At 41.8% G+C, this 14082-nt stretch overlaps 1 protein-coding gene across 3 annotated transcripts in view; it reads left to right on the top strand.

The window, feature by feature from the left end:
• Positions 1-9301, top strand: part of Ces5a (carboxylesterase 5A) — a 135517-nt gene extending 126216 nt beyond the window's left edge. For all 3 annotated transcript variants that reach the window (XM_057753522.1, XM_057753524.1, XM_057753525.1), the window contains 4 exons: positions 655-802; positions 6872-7021; positions 8677-8749; positions 8826-9301. In XM_057753522.1, the coding sequence (XP_057609505.1) occupies positions 655-802; positions 6872-7021; positions 8677-8749; positions 8826-9057 (603 nt within the window). In that variant the 3' untranslated portion in view covers positions 9058-9301. The remainder of the gene's footprint in view (positions 1-654; positions 803-6871; positions 7022-8676; positions 8750-8825) is intronic.
• Positions 9302-14082: the final 4781 nt, after the last annotated feature.

Raw genomic sequence — 14082 nt, forward strand, 5'->3', positions numbered from 1 at the left:
ACTGGTGGCCTCTCCACCCCTCTAGACACTTCTAGGCCCATAAGGTCTGTCATCTCATGATCCATGAGTACAGGCTCTCATACCAAAGCCTGCACAGCTGTAGTCCTCTCTTACTCTGGGCCCGATTAAAGCAACCTCAGCCTTCTGAGCTCCTGAAGAGTGGGTCTCAGCTGCACTCCCAGATGTGGCTTTGCTGCCAAATTTCACAGGCATGTGCCACCAAAATAAAGGCCGACAGCACAGCAAATGTCCCAGTATCACCTAGGCCATGGAACCCTTTTCAACAGTCACCATGGTGCAGGCCCTTGCATCCTCAGGAAGTTGACCTTCCACAGCCTGTCATTGGTACTCAGGGTAAAATCAAGGTTAGGAGACTTGGAGGCAGCTTGAGTTGGGTCAAAGAAGGCGTCAATTTGCCCATCTTATGGAGGCACTCAGCAATGGGATTCAGTTATTCCCATTTGAATACAGGATTCTTGGGATAGTCATTTCTCTCTCTCTCTCTCTCTCTCTCTCTCTCTCTCTCTCTCTCTCTCTCTCTCTCTCTCTCTCTCTCTCCCTTCCTCCCTCCCTCCCTCCCTCCCTCCCTTTCTCCCTCCCTCCCTCCCTCTCTTCCCCCATCCCTCCCCCACTTTCTTTTCTTTCTTTTTACAGCACATCCCTACTCAGTATTTGCACGTTGTAGCTAAAGAGTACTTCCATGACATGCACTCCCTAACTGAGATCCGAGATACTTTACTGGACTTGCTTGGAGATGTGTTCTTTGTGGTTCCTGGGCTGGTCACAGCTCGATATCACCGAGGTGAGTCTGAAGAATTCCTCTCGAGGCTACAGACAGTGAGGTAGGAGGCTGTGGGGGTTTGTGCTGCCCACTGAGGATCCATCTCCCCCCACCGGTTGCTTCACCATGAGGCTCTTTTTGGTGATGGAAGAATGCTGTATCCATCTTTGCAGTTCCAGACCATGGACTCCTTATTCCCTTTACTTTCTTCGCTTTTCTCCCTGGAGTTGGTTGTTTTTCTAAACATCTTAGCTGTAGGAGTGGGGGGGGTAGTGGGAGAGAAGAAAGCATCCTTGGGGAGGGATATAAAGCTAGTCTTCTCCTTTCATCCATTCCCCTCTCCCTTCTCCCCCCTCATTTTCTTCCCTTTGCTTTTCTTGTAACAAACACTTAGCTGTGACCTCTGTTATGCTCGATTTTGTTCTTTTTCCTGGAAATTTGGCAGTGAGCAGAATAAATGCCCTGCCACTGTTCTAGTGAGGAGGACTGGAAAAAAGGAGCAAACACATTAACGTAGATTGTGTTTGATGGCGATAAGTGCAGTGGCACCAAAGGACAGAGGCTGTGGGTTAGGTTGCCATGGGAGATCGCTGTTGCGTTAGGTCTGCTAATGACAGGCAAGATGAGGACTGTTGAATCTGGTGACCTTAGCAACCACTTTAATGTAGTGATAAAAGAGTGGAAGTCTAATTTAAACGATTCTAAGAAAATGGGGGAAATTGATCTGTAGACTCAATTCAAAACAGCTTCAATTCTTTTGTAACAGTTTTATAGGAGTTAACAAGCTATCTCTAAAATTTACATGAAAATGCAGCTATGGCCAAATCAATCCTAAGAAAGTGCAGCAAAATTAGAGGAGAAAGATTTCACCCGGTTTCAGAACTTATCATTGAGCTATGGTAACTGAGCAGGCCCCACCCCTCACTGTGGAGCTATGGGCAGTGGAAGGTCGCAGGGTTAGAGGGAATCACTTTTTGTGGATGTCACCACTGGCCTGTTTCCTGTGCTTTAGGGGGTTATCTCACTCATGAACATATGGGCAGCACTAACTGGGTTTAGTAGGTTAGAAAATTAAAAGACATGAAAAAGGGAAGAGGTACAGTAGATACAATCATTTTTCATTATATACATCTATACAATTCTCAACAACAAAGAAAAACTTACAAAGGAAAACATACTCCTTTAATTCCAGCACTTCAGAAGGAGAGGCAGGCAGGTCTCTGAGTTTGAGGCCAGCATGGTCTACAGAGAGAGTTCCAGGACAGTCAGGGCTAGACAGAGAAACACTGTCTGACACGCACGCACACATACACACACACACACACACACACTAATAGCTGTGTTGGGTGGGAGTAGACAAGTCAAGAAGTAGAGTGTAGTGAAGAACCCACTCTCTACAGCTAAGAAGGGGGGCTGGAGCTCCATGAGATGACTCAGTGGGTAAGGCGCTTGCTGCCTGAGGACCCGAGTTCAATTCTCAGAGCCCACAGAGTGGAAGGAGAGAAGAAAAAAGCTAATACGTTATCCTCTGGTTTGCACACAAGTGCTATGGCATGCAGGTGTGTGAACACACTACACACACACATACACACACACACACTCCCCACAAGTGAGCTCACCCGTATGCACAGGGTCTAACTGAAAACACTTGTAAGCACCTCTGTTTTTATTTTTCTGCTTTGTTTGTGTGATTGCTGGTTCCAGAAGTTTATGGAAATCTCAGTAACATATTACATTGTAAACTGATCACTAAGGTACCAGAAAACAGGCTTCAATGGCAATTTAGAACAAATAATATAAGCTTTATAAAGTTAGTATAGAGCATCCGTAAAAAAGTTCCTCAACAGCACCCAGACAATCAGTGAAACACAAAACTCAGATGTTGGTAGGATCAGAATCCATCACTTCCACACGAGAACTTTTGTTGTTGTTTCTGTTTTGTTTTTTAAAATTACATTAGATAAAAAGCAAGAATGTTTCGCTTACACACAGGAAAAAGAAATTAAGAGAAACTGTTTTTGAGAAACTCCAATCATTGGAATTGTTGAACAAAAGCTTTAAACTTTAAAAACTTAAAATTAAAAAACTATTTTAAATAAATGGAACGGCGGGACTACCAACCACTATATCACCACCGCCTCAGTGAAAATCTGCTTTTCAAAATATGTTCAGATGTTTCAAGGAAGCCATGAGAATAAATTATCACTAAGTAATGGCTATAAAGAGATATGATTTATTAGAAAAAAAAAACCACAAGACTGGCGGTGGTGACACACACCTTTAATATCAACAGTCAGGAGGCAGAGGCAGGCAGATTTCTATGAGTTCGAGGCCAGCCTGTTCTACAAGAGCTAGTTTCTGGACAGGCAGGGTTGTTATACAGAGAAACCCTGTCTTGAAAAAACAACAAAAAAAAACAACAAAAAATTATAAAAAATAATAAAAAAAGAAGAAGAAACACATGAGAAGAAGTTGAACAGCGTGGAAAGGCACACTAACTGAAATGAACAAGTTACTCATGGGACCCATTACAGATCTGAACGCATGAAAGAAAGAACGAGGAACTTAGTTATAACACTTGAGACACTTAATCCGGAAGAGAAAAGAGTGAAGGAAGATGGACAGAGCAGAAAGAAATCCTGTGGGACAATTTGATCAATCAAGTTCATGCATAATAGGATCCCACGAAAAACAGGGGAGAACACAGACGCAGGAAGAATAAGTAAGACACAAAATGTCCCAAAGTTGTTGAAGGTCCGGCATCTAAGAATTCCAACAACCCCCATCTAGGGAAAACTCAGAGACCACAAAGGGAAACATCATAGCTAAAACTGAAGAGAAATAAGAGAGCTTCAAGGACACTGCGAGAGAGCGGATACTTGTCATCTAGAAATGAGATTATCATGGGATCTAGCTAAAGAAATGATGCTGATCAGAAAGCATGGGGATGACAGAGACACAGTGCTGTAAGATGAAATAGCCAAGGCTGCTAACTGAGACTTAGGTCTCTGGTAAAACCGCCCTTCAGAAAAGAAGGAGAAATTATGATATTTCCTGGTACACAGACCTTGAGCTCACAGTTGACAACCTTGCCAGGGAAGAAAAGGAGTCTTTCAAAGATTTTAAGCTGAAAGAAAGGGCTGCAGAAAACATTTCAAAACAGGTAAATAACACAGTGAAACTAACCTTGTAAGGAAATATGGAAAGTCTTTATTAATTCATTTTTGTTCATAACACCCCCTTTCTTAAATGATTTTAAAGACAATTTCATAAGACAATTATAAATTTTCCAGTAACATACAATGTATAGAGATATAAATTTTAGTCTTAACAGTTTTTATGCTATCAAAAGTAAATTAAAATTAATTTGAACTTTATCATAAGTTAAGATGTGAGTTACAAATATTGAACATTAATTTAGAAAATAACTAAAAATATGGGTAAAAGAAGTAAGAGGCGGGTCGGGATGATGCACCAGAAAATTCTGGTACAAACGAAGGCAGAAACGGAGCAACCGAAAAGCAAAGCTGCTGGAAGAGACATAGAAAATAACGAGAAGTGGAAGTCAGCCTTCCCTCTTATATTAAATGTAGATGGACTAGTCTCTCAGTAGGCAGCTATTGTAGAGGGGATTGGAGAAACTCTGGCACATGCTATAAGCAGAAATTCGCCTGAGAACCAAGGGCGCACATTGGCTGAGAGAGAAAGAATGCCAAAGATATTCAGTGCAAGCAGCCACCAGAAGAGACCCGGGCCTGCTGCATAAGTCAGACACAATAAATCTGGAGACAGAAAGTTCGACAAGACACGGGGAAGGCGTTGTAAAAGGGCGTCTGCACTCGAAAAGCACCAGAATTAAAGACCTGTGCGCACTTTATGATAGAGCCACAAAATCCATGAAGTAAAGGTCACAGAAAAGGCTTGAAGGGATAGTTTTATTATAATAGACCTTAACATCACATTTTCAATGACGGGACAATTGTGCAAAATATGAAGAGGGAAATAGAAGATGAGAATAATACCATAAATCAAACAGACCTAACAATGCACAGAGAGCATCGCATCCTGCAGCCATCAGAGTCCTCATTTTTCTTGTGTACGTGTGATGTCCTCCAGGATAAACCACACTTTTGTTCACAGAACAAACCTCAGCACACCTGAGAGAGTGGAGTATGACCCCAGAGGAGTGCAATCAGAAATCAATAGGAGGAAATATGAAACACAAGCATGAAGAAATTAAACGACATAATTTTTACACTTAAAATATTATGGCAAAATCTGTATGACAAAACATTTAGTGCTTTAACCGTTTTTATGTAACTCCTGTACGTGAAATAATATAGTATTTGTCCTTTTGGTTGTCTATCTTATTAGCACAATGACTGAAGGTTTATCTACTTACTAGTATGTATCAGGATTCCTATCTTGCGCTGAAGAATATTCTTTGCCTGTATATACCACATTTAGTTGTGATCATTTGAGTGGTTCTACCTGTGGTGAATTATGCTGTTTGGACACACATGTACAGATAACCATTCTATGCTCATCAGAGGCTGAATTACCGAACCACACAATCATTCTATGTTTCGAAGAACTGCATTTTACTTTCTGTAGCAGCTGTGCTATTTTTCCACCCCTCCACCAATGCACAAGAACAGCAGTTCCCCCGACGCATCAGCACTGGAAGGGTTAACTATCACATATGTGTAGATATGGATGAAGTGTCATCCAGTTACAGTGTTGGTTTGTGTTTCCACAATGATTAGACAAGTTAGGGTGTTTCCAGGCTCTTCGCTGACATTTTAAAATGAACTTTTAAAACTAACACAAAATAATGGATTTTATGATGAGATTTCATACATATATGTCATCGATTCTCCCTCCCACATATGGATCTCCCACCCCTACCCCATCGGTTGCTTGTCCCCTTCCTGCCCTTAAACAACTTTCCTTCTGCCTTCCCTTTCTCCTCTTCCTCTCTCTCTCTTGGTCTCCCTCCATATGTATGTGTATATATGTATATATAAGTTTGCATAAATACCACATGTAAGAGAAAATGTGAAATATTTTTCCAACATTGTCACATCTCTGAGCAAAATGTTTGTGCAAATCCTTTGCTTCTTTTTTTCTTTGATCTGAGAATTACTTATTTTCTTTCAGGGATTCTTCATATATTATACAAATTAATTCTTTTTTGAGATGATTTGCAAGACATTCTGTGGGCTGATGTCTTGCTCTGTTGATAACTTTCAATAACTGGAAACTGATTTTAAATTTTCATGCATAATCCTTCAGTTACATTATCAATGTTAATTGAGTATTTTGTGTCATATGTTAGAAACCATTTCCAAAGAAAGAATTATTTTTGTTGTTTTTAAGTGTGTATATGTATTGTGTTGATGGGCATGGTCTGTGTGGTGAGTTCATGATTATACACAGATTTGCAAAAACTCCTCAAATTCTGCATTTGAAATAGGTACTTTTTATCATCTGTAGAAAGGTAATAGAAAGAGAGGGAATGAAATAAGCAGAAGGCAGCTGTTTCGTGGTGTCTTGCTGCAAGAGATGCTGAGAAATGAGCCAATAACTGAAGGAAAAATGGAGACCAAGGGTATGTGTGTTTGTGTGTGTGCACGTGAGTTCCTGTGTGTGTGTGCTCAGGTATGTGTGCCCAAGTATGTGTGTGCATTGTTACAGAGAGAGGACCTTTGTAGAACAGAGGAAGGGTTGCATGTGTGTGGATTATTCTGGTCAATAAGAGGAAGTTACAAGGTGTATTGGGGCTCAGTAGGAAAGTGTTTTTTTTTTTTTTTTGAGTAGACTTCTTTCCTTTTCAGGGTGTGTATGGGTTGTAACATCTTTGTCACTAGGAATGAGAAGATTGTTATGGAGGGGAGTTTCAGACTCAAATAAAAAAGGAAAGAAGAGAGGGAGGGAGAGAGGGAGGAAGGGAGAGAGGGAGAGAGGGAAGGAGGGAGGGAGAGAGAGAGGGAGGGAGGGAGGGAGGGCAGGCTGGTGGTCAGGCAGGCGGGTTTATGCGGGACCACACTTACTTGGGTACATGCCTGATGTTTTCTATTTTTATCTCAGATGCTGGTGCACCTGTCTATTTTTATGAGTTTCAGCACCGACCCCAGTGCTTTGAAAACACAAGGCCAGCCTTTGTGAAGGCCGACCACACAGATGAAGTCCGCTTTGTCTTTGGAGGTCCTTTTCTGAAGGGTGACATAGCCATGTTTGGTAAGTAACTAGCTGCGGGCTCCTCCTGCAGGCACATGGAACGTGGGGTCAGGTGAGAGGAGTCAATTCCCCACTGCGTACATAAAACTCTGCTTGCCCGTCACCATACTCGAGTCAGTAAGGACTTGCTGGCTGGGATATAATCACCTGAGGAGTTTACAAGCACACGCATCATACACACACACACACACACACACACACTGAAAACTTACGAGCAAATCACACATGGGAAATACAACTAAACCATTTAGGTTAAAACACCATGAAATGAAGGTTCTTCACTAATTCAACCCAGCCTGTGACACAGAATAGAACTGTTATTGAGTTTGTGGACTGCGGTTTAGTCTTTTATTTCTCTAGCCATCCTTATCTTAGAGATAACAAGGTAGATACTGCTAAGCTTTTTATAAGATTGAAACTAATCATCATGGAGCAAACCACGAGTGCTTAATACAGGAAGCTTACACACCTACCTAGTGATGAAAGGCCTCTCCAGCTAGGAAACAAGAAACAGCCTTAGGGCTAGGGAGGTAAATGCCTTGAAATCTAGAGTCTCTAAAGTTTATAGAAAAAAACAAGCTAATAAAAACTTAAACAACTTATGGAAAAGTAGATGTGTAGGTGACTTTTGATGTATGCAACCCTCTCAATTTTAGTTACAGCAGAAGAACGGGAGACTACCCTTGACCGCTGAGTCATTCTTTCTTAAGTCAATCTATGATTGGAAGAACAGTACATTGAAGTGGTGTATTAGAACAAGGGTGGGAAACAATTTCACTAGAATATTGGATACTCATACTAGGTTTAATGCAATCTTAAATGCAATTGCATATATATATATATATATATGTTTGAATGCATATATTATGATTTTATAGAACAACACTTGTCAGATTTACAAATGACCATGTAGAACTATAGTAACTAGTAGATACTATTCCCAGATACAACCTCTATAGAAAGAACAAGATACAAATATGTACCCATCCACGAGCAAATGTGTAGAGAAGGGCCAGCCTGCACATGGCACAGGTGGAGCCTGTATTCCTGGATGTATCACAGACATCAGAAATGATGCTTGCTTTTGGGTAGGCAGCTAAGTACCTGCAGAGAAGCGATGAGATTTCCTTGGCCTTTGTCCTGTGCTAGGTATTGCAAGTGAGGTCAAAGTGATTTGAGGGTTTGCTGATGCTATAAGCAAATGACATTGTTTTATAGAAAGACTGTAACATCTCTGGAATTGGTTTTTGTTAGGGGCATCTTGGAATCAATCTTATCAGATAGCAGTGGTTGGCTGTAGTTAATGAGAGAGAAACAGACACACACACACATAGAAAGAGAGAGAGAGGGAGGGAAGGAAGAAAGGAGGGAGGGAGGGAGAGAGAGAGAGAAAGAGAGAGAGAGAGAGAAATGAATATCCCAAGAATCCTGTATTCAAATAGGAATAGCTAGAGTGAGGTCCAGTGAGGAAGGTATGTTGAGCTTGCATTGTTTGGAAGCCCGGATTCCTTGGGTGATACCTCAGCTGCATATGGGAGCTAAGACTTATTTGTAAGGATTCAGAGAGGGGCCAAGTTAGGAACAGCCTCACCGAATGGGAGGAGCCTCAGGCCCAGGTGAAGCTGGTGAGCAGCTGGATTTGTGTTCATCTGCAGAGGAAGCCACTGAGGAAGAGAAATCGCTAAGCAGGAAGATGATGAAATACTGGGCTAACTTCGCCAGGAGCGGGTGAGTGAACCAGCTGGCCTCCTTGCAGTCAGGCATCTGAGGCTGACCACCTCATCGGAGTCTGCTCTCATTTCAGGGACCCTAACGGGGCCGGCCTGCCTCCGTGGCCCATCTACGACCAGGACGAGCAGTACCTGAAGTTGGATTTGAACATCAGTGTTGGACAGAGACTGAAAGATCAGAGAGTGGATTTTTGGACGGATACCCTCCCCCTTATCATGTCTGCTTCAGAAGCTCTGCCCAGTCCCGCTTCCCCCTTAATCCTCTTTTCTCTACCTCTGTCTTTCCTTTTCTCTGTCGCTTTTTAGAAGTCATCACTGTGTGGTTCTCAATTTTTTCCTCCTTCTAAGTTTCCCCCTTAACCATTATCCTCATTCCCAGTTGAGCTGCTTTCTGTGGGAATCTCTGTTCACTAATCTGCTTTAGCTGCTGTTTTATGGGCTTAGGGCTGAACCTCATGAAATTCTTTTCAATGTCTAAAAATCCAATTTGTCTTAGAAAGTAATGAGATTTTTCTCAATGAGTCTGAAGGAGGCCTGGCCCATCCCTTGCCATATAATGATCCTGTTACTCACATGAAATAAAATCAGAATGCAAAATATATGCAAAATATAGAACAGAATTTAATTTGTGCGGATAAATCCCCGCCCTCCCACACCACTCAAGATACAGATGCTGAATAAAATGGGAGTCCCTTAACCTCACTGCAGTAGAGCTTTTAGTGTGAGCCAAGTCCTGGGCACTTCTGGCTTTGAGCTAAGTCTTAGTGAGACTTGTGTGGAAGGGGGTCATGGTCGAAAGTGTTCTTCTCTGATGTCATCCAAGGTCCAGGGAATTAGAGGTCTAAAACCAGAGAGCAAAGGTCAGGCTGGAATGAGGAAAAATGAGGCTTTGCTGATGGAGTTAAGATGATTTCACGATTCACCAAGCTATGCCAAGTGTATTACATATACCAGACATGTCTCTAAATGTATCACATATACCAGACATGTCCCCAAGTGTATCACATATACCAGACATGTCCCCAAGTGTATCACATATACCAGACATGTCTCCAAGTTATTACATATACCAGACATGTTCCCAAGTGTATCACATATACATATACCAGACATGTCCCCAAGTGTATCACATATACATATACCAGACATGTCTCCAAGTGTATTACATATACCAGACATGTCTCCAAGTGTATTACATATACCAGACATGTCTCCAAGTTATTACATATACCAGACATGTTCCCAAGTGTATCATATGTACCAGATATATCCCCAAGCATATCACATATACCAGACATGTCCCCAAGTATATCATATATACAGATATGTCCCCAAAGTATATCATATATACTGGACATGTCCCCAAGGGATCCTGTAGTGAACAAATGGCACAAAAGAAGGTATTGGGATAGAGCCACACCTCTGAATATCTTATGGTGTAAGTTTGTTGAGTGCTACTCAGGAGCAGCAAGGCGTTTTAAGATTCAGCAGAGAGGGAACTTGATTCAGAGTGAAGCTGTAGGCTTCCTCTGGAGAGCTTATATTTACACTAGAAAGGATGGGGTCAGCTTAGCCACCTGGTAGGTGGGTGTGTGCTCTACTCCCCACTATTCAGAAAAGGAAGATGACAGTCTTACCTTTTATATCCATACTGTACCTGTGTAACGTGCCAGTTACTGTGTGACTGTTTCAGGATTATACATGAGGTGCAAAGAGGAAGTGGGTTTCTGAGATGCCAGGAACTTCAAGCTTATTTGGCTCAGACATCTCCCACCGACAGGCTGACTCTGATGGCCCAGAAGCGTTTTCTTCAGCGCGCACACACACACACACACACACACACACAAAATGATTTGCAATTAGTAGTGGGCTAATTTTATCAGAGGAACTTCATACTAAAAGCCATATTCCCAACTTCCCTAGAAAATAAAAACAAACTCTGGGATCAACAGGGTTCCATCCTCATATGTTGGGAATCCATGGACCTCTTTAGTTCATGCTGAAAGATACACCTTCCCCGAGACTGTCTGGAGACATCTTCCAGAAAGCTACCAGGTTTCTCCACAGTAAGGCCATTTCCACTAAGGTGCATACTCTTTGAACATAACATCCAATATTGTGGGCTAGCTCTAGCTCAGGTGGTTTTGAAAAAGATATGCCTGGGTCACTTTCTGGTTCTAGAAAGAGGTCACGCCATTTTCAAGGGACTTAGAGAATTCCATAGCCGCTGCAGCTGTAGAGAGCTCTTTCCTGTGTTGATATTTGGAAGAGCTATCAGTTTGAAAATGCTTATTCAAAGCAAGAATGTGACAGGGTTGGGGGAGTGGTTAAGTCCATAGGGTTCTTGGCTTCCAAGCGTGAGCAGCAGGATCGACATACAGATGCTGGGTGTGGTGGTGAGCATCCCTATCCCAGTGCTAGGGAAGTGGAGCCTGGTGGATCCCTGGCTCACTGGCCAACCAATCCATCCTTGCTGGGGAGCTTCAGGCAAGTGAGAGACCCTGTCTTAGAGGAAGTGGGCTCCGTTTCTGTGGATGACACCTGACATTGTCCTTTGCTTTCTACACATGTACACATGTGAATACACATGTGCAGAACTCATGCATTAAATCACTATTACATTAAATGGTAAGTATGCTTCATTTACATGGCCCAGGTCCAACATCCTCAAATAGGGTTCTAATTCTGGCAGGTGTCTTTCTAGTGACATTTCCATGTTGCCCAGATGCAGAGCCCTATCCTGTTCTGTTTACATGCAATCTTATGTATTGAGGAGTGGAAGCTGATATATAAGTGAAAGTTGGGGTCCTTTGTTTTCTATTGACTGTGGCTCCCCTCTCGGGAGTGTTGAGGGATCATTTGGATGAATATTCTGGTATCCAGTGGCTGACCAGTCTCCAGCCACATGAAGTACAAGTTTGCACAGGCCTGGCCATCTGTATCTTCGGTTCACAGACATTTGATGCTCACTGTGATTGAGAACCACTGAGTTCATCCTCAGTCTATGTAGACTTTTTTCAGTTGCTATCACCTCCCCAGATGTCTGTCTTAATGTCCTCACGTGGATGAATATAGGTCCGTTTTAAATGTTTTGGTGTTTTGAGACGTGTTTCATGTAGCCTAGTTTGGCCTTGAACTCATCACGTAGCTGAGAGTGACGCTGGATTCCTACCCTCCTTGCCCCTACCACCAAGTGCTGGGGCTGTACGTCCGTGCCTCCACACCTGGCTTTAGAAACGTCTCTTCAGGATCTATTTTGGTAATGGCTGTTTTTATTTTAAAATGTTGTTTATGGAATCAGGATTTTAAGAACATGGGTGGGTGTAAGCCAGACGTTTTCAGCTTACTCTTTGTCAGCCACGGAAGTCCTCTGTCCTCAAGAGCCACACCACTTCCTCCTCATAAGCGATACAAGAACGTAGTATATACCCACCATCTATGCTTTTCTACCATCATACAAGTCTCAAATATGCACTAACTTTCTTATTTTGAAACAAATAATTTGTTTTCCTTTTACTCAGAAGTATTTTTAGCTCCTCCACTCCCAATCTCGGACCCCTTTCTTTTCTTTTTTTTTTTTAATTTTTCATACTTATTTTATTGCACTTTCTTCATTTTACTAATAAACAATGATCAGTTTCATAATTATTAAGTCAACCATCTCAAATAACTAACAATATCAGCTACTAGATCTTACAAGTGAGGACAATAAAGCTCCAAGATATAACACATATATAAAAAATCCATGTGATTCCTGTGTTCCTAGTTAATCACTCTAGCAGAAAAAAATCAAGAAAACAATATTGTTAATAATAACATTAAAAATAAAATACTAAGAATAAATTTAACCAAGAGGTTAAAAACATATATACTGAAAACTATAAAACATTGATAAAAAATTAAAAAGAACACAAATAATGGGAGATATTCTTTTTTCATGAAGAATCAGTAACAATAAAAATTTCAGTACTACCTACAACAAAACATAGATTCTGAGTTAACTACTACCAGAATCAACAAGAATTGAAAAAAAAAGTCCAAAATTCTTATGGACCCATAAATGACATCATAATCCTTGCTTAAAATTACATTATTAATATCTGGGATTAAAAACAGTATGATACTGTCACTAGCACACAAAGACCACCTAGACAGTATAAAACAGCCAGTAGTAAATGCAAACTTATATGGTCAACTTATTATTGAAAGACATTGAAAAAAATACTGAATAAAGATAATCTTCTGAAGAATGGTGCTATAAAAACTGAGTTTCCATATAGTAAATAAAGAAATTGGCCCTTAAAAAGTTCAGAAATTCAGCCGAGCAGTGGTGTCATATGCACTCAGGAGGCAGAAGCATGTGGATCTCTCTAAGTTTGAGGCCAGCCTGGTCTACAAGAGCTAGTTCCAGGACAGGCTCCAAAGCCACAGAGAAACCAAATCAACATCAAATTTAGGACCAGAGCACCAGTCTTTGCGTGCGAATTTCGCAGTGTCCACGAGATGGCAGCACGACAACAAGGGAAAGGTGCTTTCTCCTGCGGGCGGCTCCTGGCGGTGGTTGCAATTCTAGGACGGAACACAAACATCCTGACCAGATAACTAGAAAGAACAACATTAACATCTTCCGTTTTCTCTGTAGTGTTTTGCACGGGAAGTGGTGTAATCCATGACCGGAAAGGCTAGACTCACGGGCAGAACAGAGGTTGAACAAGGCCTGAAGTGTTTTTGTGTTTGCGCTTTCCTGAGATGTTCCTAAAGACAGAGCCTCTGAAAGATAGAGCCTCATGTGAGGCCAACCTTCCTTCCAGACTGGACTTTCCTTCGGTTCTCTGAAGGACCTTCAGACTGTGTGTGGACTATTCGCTCAACTCAGAAGCCCAATTCTCCTCTCTCAGCCTCTGGCCTGAGACACATATCACGTTCAGTCTTTCTCAGAGGTCGGGGAGAGTAAGAATTGTGCTCAGCCTTGCACAGGGAAAACACTCGACCCGGTTCTTCCCCAGACATCTTTCCCATGGTTGAGGGGGAGGCTGTTTGTTTATAACCTTTGTCCTCAGCTAAAGTTGATTTAAGTGTGCCTCATTTGTTCCCTGGGATGGAAAGGGCAGGAAAAACAAACAAAACAAACAAACAAACAAAAAACAGACCAAAACAAAATAAAACAAACAAGCAAACAAACAAACAAAAAAACCCAAACCCAATCTACTTTGCCATTTGAGTGCTGGCTTGAATGGATTGGAACTCGAGTATAAAGGTTGTCCAGGAAGGGGACAGGTCAGGAAAGGCGTCGTGGGAGCTCTGTGGCAAGCACGCAGGGTGGTGAAGGCT

The sequence above is a fragment of the Chionomys nivalis genome, chromosome 21 (assembly GCF_950005125.1).
Source record: "Chionomys nivalis chromosome 21, mChiNiv1.1, whole genome shotgun sequence".
Lineage (NCBI taxonomy): Eukaryota > Metazoa > Chordata > Mammalia > Rodentia > Cricetidae > Chionomys > Chionomys nivalis.